Source organism: Marmota marmota, unplaced genomic scaffold (genome assembly GCF_001458135.2).
Source record: "Marmota marmota marmota unplaced genomic scaffold, marMar, whole genome shotgun sequence".
NCBI classification, from domain to species: Eukaryota; Metazoa; Chordata; class Mammalia; order Rodentia; family Sciuridae; genus Marmota; species Marmota marmota.
In genome coordinates this window covers 30,930,079-30,947,355 of record NW_026000174.1, presented here as the reverse complement: position 1 = coordinate 30,947,355, position 17,277 = coordinate 30,930,079, and the positions used below count along the sequence as shown (strand labels likewise).

General features: G+C 47.9%; 1 protein-coding gene and 1 long non-coding RNA gene across 9 annotated transcripts in view; one reads left to right on the top strand and one right to left on the bottom strand.

The window, feature by feature from the left end:
• The first annotated feature begins 1,807 nt into the window (after positions 1-1,807).
• Positions 1,808-17,277, top strand: part of Ptpn5 (protein tyrosine phosphatase non-receptor type 5) — a 47,248-nt gene continuing 31,778 nt past the window's right edge. Inside the window, exons 1-2 of one of the 4 annotated variants that reach the window (XM_048788465.1) lie at positions 1,808-1,956; positions 7,284-7,360. In XM_048788465.1, coding sequence (XP_048644422.1) covers positions 1,937-1,956; positions 7,284-7,360 — 97 coding nt within the window. In that variant the 5' untranslated portion in view covers positions 1,808-1,936. The remainder of the gene's footprint in view (positions 1,957-7,283; positions 7,361-17,277) is intronic. The other 3 variants (XM_048788464.1, XM_048788463.1, XM_048788466.1) reach the window with 3 other exon arrangements.
• LOC107135697 overlaps positions 8,177-17,277 on the bottom strand; it is a 46,525-nt gene continuing 37,424 nt past the window's right edge. For 3 of the 5 annotated variants that reach the window (XR_007342373.1, XR_007342369.1, XR_007342371.1), the window contains 3 exons: positions 15,807-15,953; positions 13,798-13,882; positions 8,177-8,941 (listed from right to left, as the gene is read on the bottom strand). This is a non-coding gene — a long non-coding RNA (uncharacterized LOC107135697). Of the gene's footprint in view, positions 8,942-9,297; positions 13,883-15,806; positions 15,954-17,277 lie in introns of all 5 variants that reach the window. The other 2 variants (XR_007342370.1, XR_007342372.1) reach the window with 2 other exon arrangements.

Sequence of the window (17,277 nt, the reverse complement as noted above, 5' to 3'; positions counted from 1 at the left end):
GCTTCCTGGTCATGGAGGTGAGGGAGAGGCAGTTACAGTCTGAAAGCCCAAGCATCTGGGGGAGGTGGTCCAGCAAGCCCAAGCCAGGACACCCCCTTTCTCTTCCCTGGATTATCACACCTGACAGTCCCAGGTCAAGAGTCCACTCTTGGTGCCAGATCTCTGGTCAGGTATGGAAGAAATGCCTTATTGTGTTTCTTAAAAGCAACAAGGCTGCACTCAGAGCTCCCCATCAGCCCTGGCTACTGGGAAAGTCAATCTGAGTCATTACCGGGAACCTGTCTCTACCTGCTGCTATGACCGCCATCCATCAAGGAAACCACACTGATTAATCTGAGATTCCTTCCCCTCCAGCCTAAAGGCCTCTCCAGGGTCCACTGACTCTGCCCTGGGTGGGGTTTGCCTATGTGGGGCACAGAAACCCTAGTCTAAGATCTGGCCCTCTCCATGCACCTCAAAGCCATTCCCAGGTGATCCTGCCATGGCCCTCACACACATCAGGCACTGATCTTGGAACCCGCTGGCTCTGTTGCTTCCTAAGCCTAGACATGGCCTCCACTCCCTCACCTTCACCATCCTGATCAAGAGACTCCCCTCAAGGGTTTCAGCACCCACAGGACACAGAAAATGAAGGACAACTCCTCGGGGAATATGCCCTTGGGCCTGCCACCAAACCTCCCCCAGGGCCACTAGACAACATCTCTTACCTCTCTGGAAACAAGGGAAGGGAAAAGGAAAACATCACCAAGGAGCGGCTCAGCAACTGCCCTGTCCTTTGCCACACTCCCTCTCCATGTTGGCCTTGTCAGACTGAAGTCTTTCCATTCCTCAAATGTGTCCTATTTTCTCTCAACTCCAGGCCCATTCACGTGCCCCCCTTCTGCCTGGACACCACCCGCAGTCAGTCACTCCTGCTCCTCATCCCCGTCACTCCTATGCATCATTAGGAACCTCAGCAGTGCTCCTAGGGTCAACTGCATGTGTCCCATCAGACATGCCCCCTGGCCCTGACCATTTTTTTAACCTACATCCCCCAGGAGATGCTTATAGCTCATTATGTTCCCAGGGGCCTCACATGTGGTCTGCACACAGTAGGTTTTTGTAAACACATGTTGAACAAATGAATCCTGAATCAGATTCAGCCAGTCCCTGAATCAGACTCACTTAAAAGATAGAAAACTGTTGCCTGAGCCTCTCAGCAAGCTGAGCAGGCCCAGTGACTTTCCATTTTCCCTTTCATGGGACCCATGAGTTCCCTGCCATCCCTGTTCTGTGGAGGATTCAGTCATGCCCAGGCCCCAAATCCATCACCAGGGTAGGGATGAAAGGGAATTCATTCATTTGGGTCCATCCCACCCAGAGAACACTCAGACCCTGTGTTTGGGATCCAGAACACTCCAAGTTTGCAGTGTGCTCAGACATGGGGACAGATGGCTGGACAGTGGACAGCTGGGCCAGGAGGGTAGGCAGCTTGGAAAGATGGAAATAGCAGTGAACTAAGCATTGGGAGTCCTGGGCTCAGAGCCTATCTGTTCCCCGAGTTTGCTGCACAGATCAGTCTGGGTTCTTTGGCTGCCAGCAACAGAAACTGATTGAGTAACCTAGGCAGCAGAGAGATTTATTAGAAGGCTTGAGGGGTGTGACACTGAAGTACCAGATAATAGAGCTTTGGTTTGAGGGTCCTCCCTATGGTGAGGGGAAGGCAGGGTACCAGATCAGGAGAGAGGTAAATCTCAGAATTTTGTGGACTACCTGAAAACATTTGTTAGCATGCTGTGTGTCCTGAGGCAAGTCATTTCTCTGGGCCTCCATTTTTCCATCTGGATGTTCTGAAGTTGGCCTCTCTTCCTCCATTCACATCTCCAGTTTGCTTTTTGCTGAGAAACTTCCCGCCCTGGCCTCAGATGGCACCTTTCCCCATCCGGACACCTTGGGAATGAAGTTTGAGGGAGCTAGGTGAGTGTGTGTGGTGCCCCACAGCCCACCCATTGAGGAGGCCAAGCCTTCTCCACCTGCATGCTCTGTGATTTGTTACTCACTTGCATGCGGTGACCAGCCTGATCATTTCTTCTCCACCAAGCCAGCATGGCCTCTGCTCCTGCATGCTGAACATTCTGGGTGGCATTATGGGCTCTTCCTGGCCTTGATCTGGCCATCTTCTCTAGCTTGAGAAGCTCTTAACTAGAGTCTGCCCTCCCAGAAAATCCAAAGCTACCAACCCTGAGACCCTGCCACTGGCCTGCATTTGACCTTTAACATGTCCATTAATAGGCTCAGGGCCTGTGCTGAATGCCTAGATACGCAGTGGTGGAGGGGATGAGGATGTTCCAGAGTCTCAGAAAGCCAGTGGGGGAGGCAGGTGCATAAACAGCTAATTATAGCAGCAGAACAAAGTAAGAGACAACAGAAGTGGGAGCCAGGTGTGTGGGGAACCCAGAGGCAGGACAGCTTGGTTCTTCTCGGAGATCAGAGAATGCTTCATGGAAGAGGATATGCCTAAGAAGAGCTTTAGAGAACGAGTAGGATTTGGCAAGACAGAGGAACAGCATGAACAAAGGCCTCGAGAGGTTTGATTCAGTGAATAGAGATGTCTGGAGGACTTGGAGCTTTAGGAGATTGGTAAGCACTCCATGCAGCAGTGTTCAGAGGGGTCCAGGGGCATGAAGTCCAAGGCACAGACCTCATCTGCTTGGGGTTGGCTCAGTCTCACACCCAGGAATCCTGACTTCAGTATCCTAGCTCCTCCTCACTTGTCACCCATCCTGAAAGCAGACTCGGGCTCCTCTGCCCACTGGTAGAATAGCTACAAGGTAATATTCCCTCCACGACACAAAGGAACAGATGAAGGTGCTAGCATTTGAGTTGCAAGGGGCTTAGCGTCTGACCACCTTATTTTATAGGTGAGGACTCAGGCCCAGGGCAAGGAAAGGATCACCCAAAGGCATAAGGCTGTTGGGAACAAATGGGAAATCGTAGTTTGGTTCATAGCAACGCTGTTCATGATAGCCAAAAGCCTGAACAGCCTGAATGTCCATCAGCTGACAAATCTATCAGCTGATAAATGGAAATGGACAAAAGGACAGTGGAAAATTATCCAGCCACAAAAAGGAATGAAGTACTGACACGTACTACCAACTTGTATGAACCTAGAAAACATTCTTTTAAGTGAAAGAAAACAAACAAAATGCTTCCAATTATACGAACGATCCAGGATAGGCAAGTCATAGGAAGCAAATTAGTGGCTGCCAGGGGCTGGGGGAGGGGAGAATGGGAAGTGACTCCTTAATGAGTACATGGGGTTCCCTTTGGGGTTGATAAAAATTTTCTGGAAGTAGATAATGATGGTGGTTGCAACACCATTATAAATGTAGTAAATGCTTCCAAATTGTACATCTTTAAATGGTGAATTTTATGAATTTTATCACAATTAAAATGGGAGTAGTTTGGGATCAGAGAAGATGCCACCAGCTGAATCTAATGTCCATTCTACAAACATATGCCACCTTCCTGTTACAGATCTCCCCACCACAGTCCAGGCAAGGGGAGCATATGCCCCCTCTCAATGCAGGGAAGCCTCACGGTCGAGTGGAGGAGGGCTGCCCTCCTGGGGCAGGGTTCCTCATGTCTAGCCTGTTTCTTGCTCATGTGCCTGTACTGAAGCCTGATTCCCCATCCCATTGGCCAGCTGACTTCTCATTAGTGCCAAAGTTTCCATGAATCTTGGGCCTTCGAGCCCTGCTTTTATTATTTGCACTGCTCCAAAAGTTCTTCCCCTTGCAACCCATCATCTACCTAAAAACATCCTTTAAGAATCAGCTCCTGGCCAGGCACGGTGGCGCACACCAGAGTCTCAAAAGGCTGAGGCAAGAGGATCATGAGTTCAAAGCCAGCCTCAGCAAAAGTGAGGCCCTAAGCAACTCAGCGAGACCCTGTCTCTAAATAAAATATAAAATAGGGATGGGGATGTGGCTCAGTGGTCCAGTGCTTCTGAGTTCAATCCCCAGTACCCCCATCCCCCCAAAAAAAGAATCAGGTCTTGTCTGCCCCTTGGAGAAGACTTCCTTTCTCCCTGCTCCCTCACCACAAACTGACCTGAGCCTCCCCCTTTAGTTTAGTGTATATATCAACTAAAGCAGGCATCCGGGTGCAGTCATGTTTACTTGTCTCTCTCCTTGAAAAGTCAGGAGCGGGTAAGCAGTGGCCTGGCTTGCTCACTATTGTTTTCCTGGGACAGCTCTGGGCCTTTCCTGCAGGAGGTGCTCAGCAGATGCTTGTCAAATGAGCACCTCCATCTCTGGGGTTCTCTGGTTCTAAAAGCATCAGTGGGGGGCCAGCCCAGCAAGTTGCAGTCTGTTGATACAGGACAGTTTTCTGCTCCTATCGCCCCGCTGATAGAAATGGAAGAGAGAGAGAGAGAGAGAGAGAGAGCCTATAGCAATCCATTATAAGCAGCTATTTCTGTTCCTGGTGGGCAGGGAGGAGGGCAGTGCCCAGAGATGGGGTTTCTTCATCCGGTTTACATGGGCCATCTCTGTTTTGAAAATCTTGCTAAACCCTCCCCTGAATAGCCCAGATGCACAGCTTTGCCCTAGGGGGTTCCTGGAGTTCTCTACCACGGGGCAGAGCAGCAGGCCCTTGTTCCATTTTTCCCCTGCAGTTGGGAAGTGCTACTCTTTCTGCTTCTCTGATTATGAAATTAGTCATTTTCTAGGAAGCTTATTTATAGAGTCCGCTGCACACAGGCAGCACTGAGCTATTCTGAATGCGGCTGGGGGCCTGGTAGGCTTAAGGTGTGAAAGCAGGTGTGAGTCACACCTGGGTCCCTTCCAGAGGATACCCTGGTGACTTTCTACCCCACCCCCACCCCGTCATGGGTCAGCCCTCCTGGGCGAGCATGCTCCTTGGTATAAAGAAAGCTCATGATTGGCAGGTCGGAGATAGGAGTTCTCCAGCCCGAACCCTGAGGCCACAACCTCAGTCTATAGCTTGGTGCAAGTCAGACTCCTGTTCTCTGCCTCGGTTTCCTCCTCTGTAAAGGGAGAGCCCTTCCAGATTGCGTTTCTCTAACTGTGCTGGACAGCAGCTGTGGGAGAGGGTTCCAAATAGCTTAACAAGGACGTGCCACAGAGTATCTCAGATGATGGCTATGTTTGAAGTCCTGAGGTTTTTTTAAGAATGTCAGGGAAACCTTGAACGTCCTACTGTGAGTCAGGCACTGTGCTCAGCTTTGAAGACACAATGGTAAATAAAACAGCAATGGCGGTCCCTGGCTTCATGTGGCCCATAGTCTAATGTCTGAGACTAGTTAATCAAACAATGGCATAAATTAAGATGAATTCCCAAGTGTGTCAAGTGCTATGAGTAAAATAAAAATTAAAAAAAAAAAAACAAACTGGGAGAGCTGGAGGAGCTGTCCAGGCAAAGAAAACATGTTCAAAAAACTGTGAAGGGAAGGACCCTGTCCAGAGTGGCTGCAATGTAGATGTTGGGGGCAGAAGGACATGCAATAAAGCTGGAGGAATAAATGAGGCCACATCACACAAGAGCTAGTGAACTGTGCCAAAGGATGTTTATATTTGTTCTAAGTATAAAAGGATGCCATGAAAGTATTTTTTTTCAAGGAAGGTTATGTGACAAATTTCAGTTTTGATTCTAGCTCAAGCCTGCCTCATCCAGTTGTGCAGGGTATAAACTGGGCAACCTCTATAGGCCATGTGCATTGGGGCCATGTGGAGAAGGTCTTGGAGGCCAGCCTCAGTGGATGCCAGAGACCATCAAAGAAAGAGAGCCCTTACAGTTTGTCATTTGGCTGGAAGATAGTAGCCCTTTCTCTGCAGGAACACTGGGCCCTGAGACTCAGAGACTCTGCCAGTTGGAGTGAGGAAAAAATAAAACAACACAATGTCAGTTAAGAGAAGAAAATATCAAAATGTGAAGAGTTATCCTTGACCTGGCCTGCCTGCCCTTAATTGTTTAAAATCTGCAGTTGGACCTGAAACAGGCCTCAGGACCAGTGAGAGGCAAGATTCCCTGTCAGGTGGGTAGGGAGACAGCTGACCTCCTGGGCATCTTAGGAGCAATGAGCTATTACATCTGTGTTAAAGATTGTTTTGATGTCAGTTTCAGGGGGGAAAAATCCCCCTGGCTTAGCTAGAAGGTAATGACTTATTTGAGGGATCCTGGGGCATCTCATGGTCTTGATGAATATGTCGTCCAATCAAGACTCAGCACAGGAAGGAATGAGGCTGCTCTGGGGCCCTTGGAAGCAGGCGTTTGAGGCCCTTCTCTCCAGGGGATGACCACTACCATGATTCAGCACCAGCAGCTATGGGCTCCAGGCCTCCAGAATACATTACAGTTGTGCAGGAGAGAGGTTCTGGTGGACTTGCCCTGGTTTGTGTGTTCAGCCTTGATCAACCCACATTTGCCACAGGCCAGAGACTGGAAGGGCAGATGGGGCCATTGGAGTTCTCCCCTGCATTTCATGCTGTTGCCAGAGTAGGGGACCCTGTGAGCAGTGCAGGTGCCCTTCAGGTCCGTCAGTTCTGAATCCCATGCATGGGTCTAACTGATCTCCACCGTCTTTTTCCAGCTTCTTGGGTAAAGAAGGAAAGTTAGACTAGGACAATCCTATAAGTTACCTTAATGAACTAGAAAGAGGATTTTCTAATTTCAGAAAGAGAACATTTAGAAGATGCAAAATACATACATCACTCCTGTTTCTAGCTCTTTCTGGAGAATTCTGCCTGCTGCTTTCCATTGCCTGAGGCCCACGGCTCTTGCACATCTTGGTGAGCTGGACACAGGACTGTGGTTACCAGACCCCTCTTCTTGCTCAGCCCTGGTTCAAAACCACAGGATTTAGGAAGCAGAACTACAGAGCAATAAGAACATGAGCTTGGAATCCATGATTTCAAACCCAGCTCCACTCTAATGAGCTCTGTGATCCCAGGCAAGTTACTTAATCTCTCTGAACTTGTTTAATGACCCCTGATTCATGGGGTCATGGTGAGAACTCAACATGGTAAAGTTTGTAAAGTGCTTTTGCACAAAGTAAGCCCCCCATATTAGGGAAGATGGTGATGATGATGATTCTACATGGAAGACACCTGCAAAATTCTGCAGGTGTCTAACCTATTTGATAGACTGGTCTTTCCCTCAGGTCCCTCTGATAAGGTGAGGCTACTTAAGGGACAGAGTGCTGAAGTCTTTTTATCTTTGCTTGGGATTTTGTCCTGATCCAGGCTCAACAGCCTCATCTCATATCTTTCATCCTGCTGCAGGAGTGAGAGAGAGAGCCTCGCCGCTGATGACTCCGAGGGAGGGGCCCTGGACATGTGCTGCAGTGAGAGGCTGCCAGGTAAGTTTCCCCCAGCATCCAAGTGCCCCAGGGTCTCCCAGCAGAGAGAGGGCCCCTGCTGACATGGGGCTGGAATAAAGTCTGGTTAACTGTGATCTTGGTCCAGAGGTACAGTGCAGCTGCTCCAGGTTTAAATGGGGAGTTTCCTCATCTCTGATGTCTTCCTGACCTGCTAGCGTTTGGAGCTTCTCTAGGCAGCCAGGAAGAAAGGGCAGCTATGGCTGTGCTGAGAGGTGGAGGGCTCAGAGGGACATGTCTGCTGACCAGCAATGTGTTGGGCAGACTTTGACCACATTGTTGGGAGCCTGGCTGTCTGAACCCCAGCCATTGCAGTCACCACGGAGATGTTACCAAGGCACTCCTGCCCACAGGGTGGCAGCATGCCCTACCAGTTGGAGACCACATACCCAGGTCGTGATGAACAATCTTGGAAGGAATAAAGGGAAAGGGGCAAGGAGAGGATTTTTAAATGTATGTTTCCTCCTTTTTATAATTTTTTTTCTTATAACAAATGTCCATAGTAGCAATACTAGAAAATAAAGACAAGTGAAAAAGAAAGAAAAGAAAATCATCATAATCCCATAGCAAAGCACAGCTTTTCATATCCCTCTTACAAAGTTTTTGGTTAAAGAAAAAAATTCTTAAGAAATAGCCTTTTGAATTCTAACTGAAGTCCTAAACCAGCAGCTTGTCGGAAACCTCATGGTTGGTAAGAAACCTTAGAATGGAGTCTCCATGTGACACCCTCTAAGATTGATGTCGCAAACAACTAGATGTGACACTAAAGCAGTGACTCTTTAAAAAAAAAAAGAGAGAGAGAGAGAAAAGGCAGTTATTTTATTCACACCAGTGTTGGTGCCCAGGCTCCCCAGGAAGCTCCTCAGCTATCCTGCCTAGTGAGCCCTTCGGTGCAGTTCACCCCTTGTCCAGTAGGGGAGCCACTGCTCCCTTTGGAGGGACCTTTGAGCTAGTCTGGGACGGAGCATCTCACAGAAGAGTTGTGGGGACCAGAACAGCAAGCTTGAAGAAAAGAGTTCTCTGAAGGGATGTCTCAATATCTGCAGCCATCACATGGAAGGTCAGCAGACCCATTCTGTGTGCCTTAGGAGGAGGATGTAAGCCCAGTACGTAAAAATGAAAGAGAGACCTGTTGGCCCAAGGGATACAGAACTTACTTTCTGTCTCTAAAAGTGATCCAGTCATAGAACTTAATGATTCCAGAGGAAGAAAATGAGTGTTTCATCACTGGAGTCATTCAAGTATTGAGAAGACAGCATTGGAGAGGAAATTTCCACAGTGGGTGGGAGGTCTAGATGACATCAAAAGTCCCTTTCAACTATTAAACATCTCTGTGATTCAGAGATGAGTCATAGAATTCAGAGATGATTCTACAATCAGGGATGGCCCCTCTGGCTAGAAAAAAAATCCACAGAAAGTGGGACGTGATGTATAGGAGTCCAGAGAGTAGCCGTGGTGTGGAGGAAAAGGCACGGGCTTTGGCATTTAAGTCTGGTTGATCTGTTTACAGGCTGTGTGTTCATGGACAAGTCACTTAACCTTGCCGGGCCTCCAGTCCTTCATCTGTAAATGGAAACAACAGCAACATGAATATTTATCCTCGCAGAGGTCTTGGGAGGTTAAATATATGTAATCAGTCATTCATTCAACAAATATTTATCTATATCTCAGGCATTATACTAGGTATTTCAGATATAATGGTAGATAAAACAGACATAGTCCATGTCCTAACAAAGGTTCATGGGTAAATTTGGCTTTGAGCCATCCCTGAAAAAATGGAATCAATCCATAGCAGAGAGGTTATAGTAATAAGCACAATATGTTTAATTCCAACTCTCTCCCTTTCCTCCCCCAAAGCCAGGAAACAATGTAGAATGGAAAAGGAACATTAGTCATCTCCACTGAAGCTGGCTCATTACCTGCATTATGCAGTGCCCAGGGAAGCTGGTATCATTTGCTACCCTGTTAAACAGATGAGGGGACCAAGGCCCAGGGAGTTGGGCTGCCTGTTCTAGGTCATTTAGCTGGTATTTGGTAGAGGGAGGATTCAGTCCAGGCAGTCTCTCTCCAGAGCCATTGTGCTGACTGCTGCTTCCCTGTTCTGCTCCAACGTCCCCAAAGAACTACTGTTGTCTTCAGGCACCCTGTGGACTGTGAGGCAAAAAGGGTTTAGAGGGCTTCTCCCCAGGGAGGAGTTGGGAGTAGGTAGGCAATGTCATCATGCCTGTGTCCTTCCTCTGGAAAGCCCTCTCTGCCAGGGTCCAGCTGAGTTTTAAACCTCTCTAGAGTCCCATAATGCCATCCTGACATGGTATTTATTATTGCAATAATTATTTATCTGTCTCCTTCATGGGACTATGAGTTCTTTGAAGGCAAGCACCTCTCTTTCCACTCTGCGTCCTCCCTATTCAGCATTTATTCACTTATTTCTTCATTGACTATTAATTGAGCACCTACATGTGCCACGCACTATTACTAACCACTGAAGTTTCAACTGTGAACCAAAACGGAGAAAATTCCCCACCTTCACAGGACAATATTTTGTGCTGGGTAAGATTAGGAACTCCAGACCCAAACTTGGCTCTGTCACTTATGGGGAGAATGATCCTGGACAAGCTATTTTCCCTCTCAGGCCCTTCCATCTGCAAAATGGCAGGAATAATAATCACTGCTGTCTAGAATTGTTGGAGAATCAGTGAATCAATAGAGAGTTTAGAACAGGGCCTGGCACAGAGCAAGCACTGTATAGGCATTTGCTATTAAGGGAAAGATAGACAAAAAGTAAAATAGATAATATGATAAATAGGCATAAGTGCTGTAGAGAAAATTAAAGCCAGGAAGACAGGATGGGAAAGGACTGGGGGTGGCTTGGCATCATAAATTTGTGGACCCAAGCCTGGTATGGAGCAAACTGCCAAAAATGTTTGTGAGGCAGAGCCGCTGATCTAAACTGTAACTTGGACGCAAATGGATTGGAGGTACATAGGCTAAGAGAGTCGGGGTGCTGAGCCTTCAGAAAAATGCACGGACACAGCACGCAATTGCATAATGATGGTGTAAAATACAGCTCATGAGTGCTCTCTCCCCCTCCCCACTGTCTTCCCTGCTGGGTAAGAAGAAGGCAGAACCAGGGCCAGCCATGCCTGGGTGACTCATTCATTCCCACACACACCTCCGGGCAGGGCAACATGGCCAGCACTCCCAGCCATGGTCACCCAGACCTGAGCAAGCATCAGGCAGGTCGTATAAGTCTCTCTGATTGAGCTTCCTGAAATAGAAACCCCCTGGGGCATGGCCAGCAACCTAGACAGCCCGAGCTGCTGCAGAATGGCTTGTCCGGGGATCTCCACATGGGCCTCAAACTCACATTCGCTCTCACTGACACAGCTGCACGCTCACGTACACACATGGCACATACCCACGCGTAGTCATCCAGGCACGTGGCCTGCCTCTGCCTCACAGAGTCCTGTGGGGGTGGACACGCACCTCCAAAGGACACACACCTGCATGTCTTCCTCTTACACGCTCAGCTCCCTCCGCCGCCACCACCCCATCCGCCTGCTTCCACCTTGCAGGCTTCCTGTGATGGACAGCTGTGCTAGCTCTCATTCCAACTTGAATCTCTCTCTCACCCCCCATGACTGACCCCACACCCCGTCTCCCTCACATGCATGAAGATCAGAAGGCACCCTCCTCTGCTTTGCATTCTCTGTCTTTTCCCAGACCCTCAGTCATACACGTTTCCCAGGTACTGTTGCAGGCACTTGGTGTGAACTGGGTTGCCTTCCATGCCTCATACACCTGCACACACATACACTTCTCTTCTCCCTCACATACACACTCTTCACATGCTCACCTTCCTTTTCTTCTCTTTCACTCTCCCTCACTTGCTCACTTTCCTTGCTCACAGTCACCCAAACACTTGGGTACATTCACACTCACACTCCCCCTCTTCTGTGTGTAGGTGTTCACATTCACAAGAAAGCAAGCAACACCGCTGATGCAGGGGCCTCTGCTCCTCACCTAGCTTGGGACCCATCAGCTTCCTTGGGGATCCAAGGGAGGAGAAGGAGGTAGACAATAGTAGGTGCCAGCCGTGGCCAGGACATGGAATGGAGAACCTTATCAAGTCTTGCTTTCAGTGCCTTCAGCGGGCAGACTCAGGACAGGCTGGCTCCTGCCACTTGCAGGGACTAGGGCCAGATAAATAACAAGGCTCCTAGTGGTGCTCAATCCTGCACGGCAAAGGCAAAGGCGTCCTTGCATGCATGTGGGTATATCCGTTTATGGGTTCAGGCATGGTCCACAACCCCCCCCCCAATAGCTACCCATCAAATCTAAAAATACTGAAGCACAAGTCAATGTCTCCCCTCAGAAAGATGTTATGAGGGAAAGACCCCTGCAAGCAAAGGGTCATCTGATCAGGGAACTCTGGAATTCTAGTAGTACAGCCTAGAATGAGGGTATGAACACTAGGTGGTCATAGACTCCAGGTGAGCACATCTCCTGAGCCTGTGAACTTCTCACTGTAGGGAGTGGCATGGCCAGAGAAAAGGGAGTTCAGGGTTCAAGTCTAAAGACAACACTGCTCTTAAGAGCAAGGTACTCCCAGGGCCCTTTACAGCTAGAAGCTGGCTGGAGTTATGTCCTGAGATTTAAGTGAATCACAATCAGTTGGGTTTATGCCAGGTTTTGAGTATATGCTGAAGACCTGAGTAGGGCATTGCCCTTTTAGTAGGAACAGCTGATCTCTTGGGCTAATGACTCTAGGCTCCACTCTCCACCTTAAATCATGGTGTCTTGAAGGCTGACTGCAGACCAGCCCAGCACAGTTCTCAGTCTGTATCATTATGAATATTTAGAGGACTCTCCTTGAGTGCAGGGATGAGGTCTTGATCTCAGTAAGAGGCCTCCACCCCATCCCGGATGCCACTTTATGAAGTAAATGGAGACCTGGAGGAGGACAGCTTTGCTCTCCTGATCCCACCGTGAGTCCCTTTGAACAGCAGAAAGGACCAGGTCATAGCTTTCTCAGCCATTCCGCCTTGCCACTGATGAGGTTTTGCACCAGAAACCAATAAGGGCAAATGAAAAGGCAGCCTGAGACCCTTTTATGAACTCAAATTTATTAGCCATCCACTCCAGGCCCAGTGCTTGCCAGGCACTGGTGATACAGGGAAGCAAGCAGGTATGTTCCCCACAAGCTCTCAAAGAATACAAGATGTCTTGGAAGGCTGCAGTAATAATGCAGACCTAGCTTAGTGAGCCAAGGAAGGCTTTCTGAAAGAAGTGGCTGAGAGGATGGGTAGGTCCAGGATCATGTCTTTAGAAACTTGCTAAAAAACACTGGGCCAGGTATAGGTACACACATATAATCCAGCGGCTCAGGAGGCTGAGGCAGGAGGATTGCAGGTTCAAGGCCAGCAACTTGGTAAGGTCCTAAGCCACTTAGACCTTGTCTCAAAATTAAATAAATAAATAGGGCTGGGGATGTAGTTCAGTGGTAAAGTGACCCTGAGTTCAATCCAGGGTCCCCCCACCTCCTTCCCCCAAAAAGCTTAAGGGCTGGTTAATCACCTCATTTGCATTATGTGGTTAGGAACCGTGACTCGCACAACTGAGCTCCAAACACACCTCCTGCAAGCAGTCACCTTAGCAACCTGGGGATGCACACAGCAGCATGGAGGACCCTCACAAAGACATCGGAAAAAAAGGGGCCTCAGTCCCTGGAATCAGGTTTAGGAAGTGTGGGCAGGGAATTTGAGGGGAAATAAATAAAAGGGGAAACGTCCTCCTGGCTCCGTGGACTCCTCACCTGTGTGGAGGATGCCTGGTGGAGGATTGAAGCAGGGCCCTTCAAAGTGTGAGGCCAGGACAGGAGCCATCGTCCTGGTGGGCCTGCCCTGGTATTGGGCATCAGGCTCCAAGGGCCCAGGCCTAGGCATCATGTCTCATAGATGGGTTTGGGCAAGCCCTGTACTCTATACTTCTCCAGCCTTCCCAACAGACATCTTTGTGGAGAAATGGGAAAAGCCGTCTTTTCGTGGCCGTTTGAGAGTTCAATGAGATGATGCATGTGAATGGGGGTTTGTAAACCATGAAGTCTTTTCACATGTCATTTTTTATGGTTTCTAATTGTTGGATTTAGAAGGCCTGGCTGTGAATGAATTTAGGTTCTGTGCTTTTTGAGCTTGGAATCTTGCACAAACCACTATAGATCTCTAAACTTCTGTCAGCCCCGCGTGGGCTGTGACTAACTGTGTTAGACCTTTAAAAAGATGATCTTTTTGCCCACATCCCTGTTGAACATCACCTAGCTTAAGATAGACCATTTCTCCATCACAGACAAGACCATTTAGAATTGTGCTTTTGTCCCCTACCCAGCCCAGTGCCACCCTCTGCCAATCCGAGGAGCCCACCCTGTTGATCCTGGCATCCAGCAGCAAGACCAACCATGGTCACACTCAGCCTCTTAGGCCTGCTTCTCTCCAATAGGAGTCCAGCCTGTAAGGAAAATTCACATTAGCCAAAGAAAGGCATAACGCTGTTTTTGCATTAGTTATATTTTGCCACACAGCAAATTACCCCAAAACTTTGCAGCTTAAAATGATATTTACTATCTCACACAGTTCCTAAATCAGGAATCCAGGAAGGGCTTAGCCATGTGATTCTGGCTGAGTCTCTCCAAACATCTCAGGTAATGGACGATTGCTCTAGTAATCCCAAAACTTGTCTGGGAGTGAACATCCTCTTCCTACCTCATTCACGAGCTGTTAGGATGCTTCAGTTCCTTGTAGCCAATTGGCCAGAGGTCTTAAGTTCCTGTCCAGACAGTCCCCTCCATAAGCTACTTGAATGACCACCCAAGAAGGCAGCTGTTCTTGAATCTCAAGAGTGAGAGATTCAAGAGAGCATGGGAGACTCTAAGATAGAAGTCACTATCTCTTCTACCCTAACATTAGAAGTGGTATTTCTTCATTTCTGTTGTGTGCTCTGGTACCATGTTGGAGAGGTTGCAGAAGGTTGTGAATACCAGAAGGTAGGGATCATTGGAGACTGTCTACATATTGCTTAAAAGTTGAACCCCTAAAGAGACATATTCTTAGGATATGCCTACATACATAATGGTCTATAGTTGGAAAGTCAACCACAAAGAGAAAAATACAAAAATAAAATACCATTTTCTAAAATCATTTAAAATTAAAAAAAAAATTGGTCACTCCAGAATACTAATTAAAATTACTAAAGCTAAGCCAAAGTGGTAGTTTGTAGGGAAGGTTCCCTCTGGGGTAAGTCATCTCCCTTTGGGTTGGGTTGCTCTGTTGGCAGCCCCAAAACCTGGAACTAACCCAACCCAGGGATCTTAATAGGTGCTGGGAATCCTATGGGGGCATCTGTGGGGTCAGCCATCAAGGCAGGGAATTCCCTCTCCCTTTAGAGATCCACAAAATGACTCAGATGGTATGTAGGTGAACCAGCTCAGGGAAGAGGAGATTCAGGGGCTTCTTGACAGTCAGCTGTGCTGCAGCTAAATCCATGAAGGTTTCCCCTTCTGGGAGTGTTGATTCCCAAGCAGCCCGGGCCTCTCTCCAGCTCTCCCAGTTCCTGGTTCAGATAGGATGAAAGGCCTTCAGCTTCTGTTCTTTCTTTCCCTTTGGACATTGGCCCAACTTCCAACTCACTGGCTTTGTTTCGGGTTTCCTTGGGGAGGGGGAGGGGTTTATTGAGAGCTTTCTGAGCATTGTTGGCCCAAGTCTTGTGTGTGGTACTCTGTGCATCTTCAGTGGTTCACCACTTGGGTTTCCCTCCCTTATTTATCCTGTTTATCTGCCACTGCTATGCCCTTCTCTGCATACTTCACGTGTTGAATGTGCATTTTTGTTTCTCTGTGCTCTTACAGGATGGGTGGCAATGGTTTTTGTCTTATATTTTTAAGTGTGTGTATTGAATACAGGGTCCCTGACTTACACTCATGGAACTTACAGTTTTTTTGACCTGAGGTGATGCAGAAGAAATATGCACTCAGTAGAAACCAAACTTCACATTTTGAATTTTGATCTTGACCTGTGCTAGCAATACACAGTGTGATATTCATTATAATGCAATGCTGGGTGGCAGCAACAAGCCACAGCTCCCAGTCAGCCTCAAGATCACAAGAGTAAACAACTGAGAGTCTGCAGTGTTGCCAGGCTTGATGTTTAGTAGAATAGATTCATTAAATCCATTTCTACTTTCCATGTTTTCAACTTACAGTGGATTTTGTGGGCCCATCATAACTCCATTGCAAATTGAAAATCATGTGCATGGTATGAAATCTCATTGCTGTCACTCAGTACTGAGTGCTCCTAAGCTCCTTCCATAGAACTTTGATCCTTTGCTCCTAAGGGCTGCAAGTGCTCCACAGTATGTCCCTGAACACCTCGCTTACCAGAGCAATGGGCCTGCAGATGCCTCCACTGCAGGAAACGTTGATTTGCATACTCATTTAGGCACCATATGAAAATTTCTTCGATGTTTATACTCTGGGGTAGAACTACTAGTTTCAAACTAGTTCCAGCAGAGGATCTGGAAGAAGCTAGAGCAGAGACAACCAGGAGGAAGGTGTCATGGAGGAGTCTGGGGAGACAAATGGGACTAGCATGCCAGAGGATGCTAGTCCCTTCTTTTTGGCTATGACAAGATTTTGGTCTTTATCCTAAGATCAAAGGGAAGCCATTAAATTAAACTAAATCAAGGGAGGCAGATTTTTTTAAAACAGCAGTTGTTTTTTATTTTTTTTAAACATTTATTCTTTAATTGTAGGTGGACATAATACCTTTATTTAATTTTTATGTGGTACTGAAGATCGAACTCAGTGCCTTGCGCATGCTAGGCAAGCACTTTTCCTCTGAGCCACAACCCCAGCCCCCAGAAGTTGGCTTTTAGAGCTGGAAAGTCTCCTAAAGACCAACTCTTTGACTTTAAAGAAGGCCTGGAAGGCCTACAGGCAGTAAGATGCCGGGGAACATGCAGCTTGATCAAAGAGCCCTCAGGCCTCTTGCTACCTTGCAAGTGCATTGTGAGTCTTTGGGTTACCAAGAGCCATATATGATGACTCCAGGTGACATGGAATTTGTTGGTACTACTGTCAGGGGGACATCTTGGGCTGCTTTTGTTCTACTGCTATCACCTGTACTTTCCTATAATTCTGACAGCATTTAATAGGACCCACCAAAGAACCCCAAGGTAGGAGCCAGCTCCCACTGCCACAGGGCCTCAGGCCTCAGATCTTCTAGACACCCACAGACAGCCCCTGTTAAAACACCCTATGCTAGCTTCATATTGAAAAGGTTGAACAAGATGGTTAAAGACTTACCAATCCTGATTCTGCCTCTTACTCTCTAGACCTAAGTTTCCTCATCTGTGAAATGGGAGGGTAAAACAAGATGCTGTCTAAAGTCTTCCTGTCCTTTCCATACAATTGTGCTTAAGTCTCAGGCACTGGGGGCCTCTGGTACTCGATTGCCCCAGGACCTGTGGGTTCTTTCAGTTCTTTGCGTGGGCAGCTGTGGCAGGGGTGCACCCTCCGAGTTTCATTGACCCTTTTCACCCTTGTACTTTTTGGGCCTCCACGCCAGAAAGGTACAAAGAACTGGGCCTTTGTTTGCAGCAACAAAGCTGTTTGCAATTTCATAGAACCGTTTTTTTTTTGTTTTGTTTTGTTTTGTTTTTTATATCCCATCCAAAGAGTACTTGAGTCGCATTTTGTTTTGAAAGCTTGTTAGCATTCCGGATTTAATTAACTGACAGAGACAAAGCTGCCCTGCCTCCCCCACCCCTAGTTCATGCCCACTTCCTCCTCAGACCCCAGTCCCAGCCAGCAGCCTCAAAGCCTCTGCCCACATCCAGGTGCGGCACCC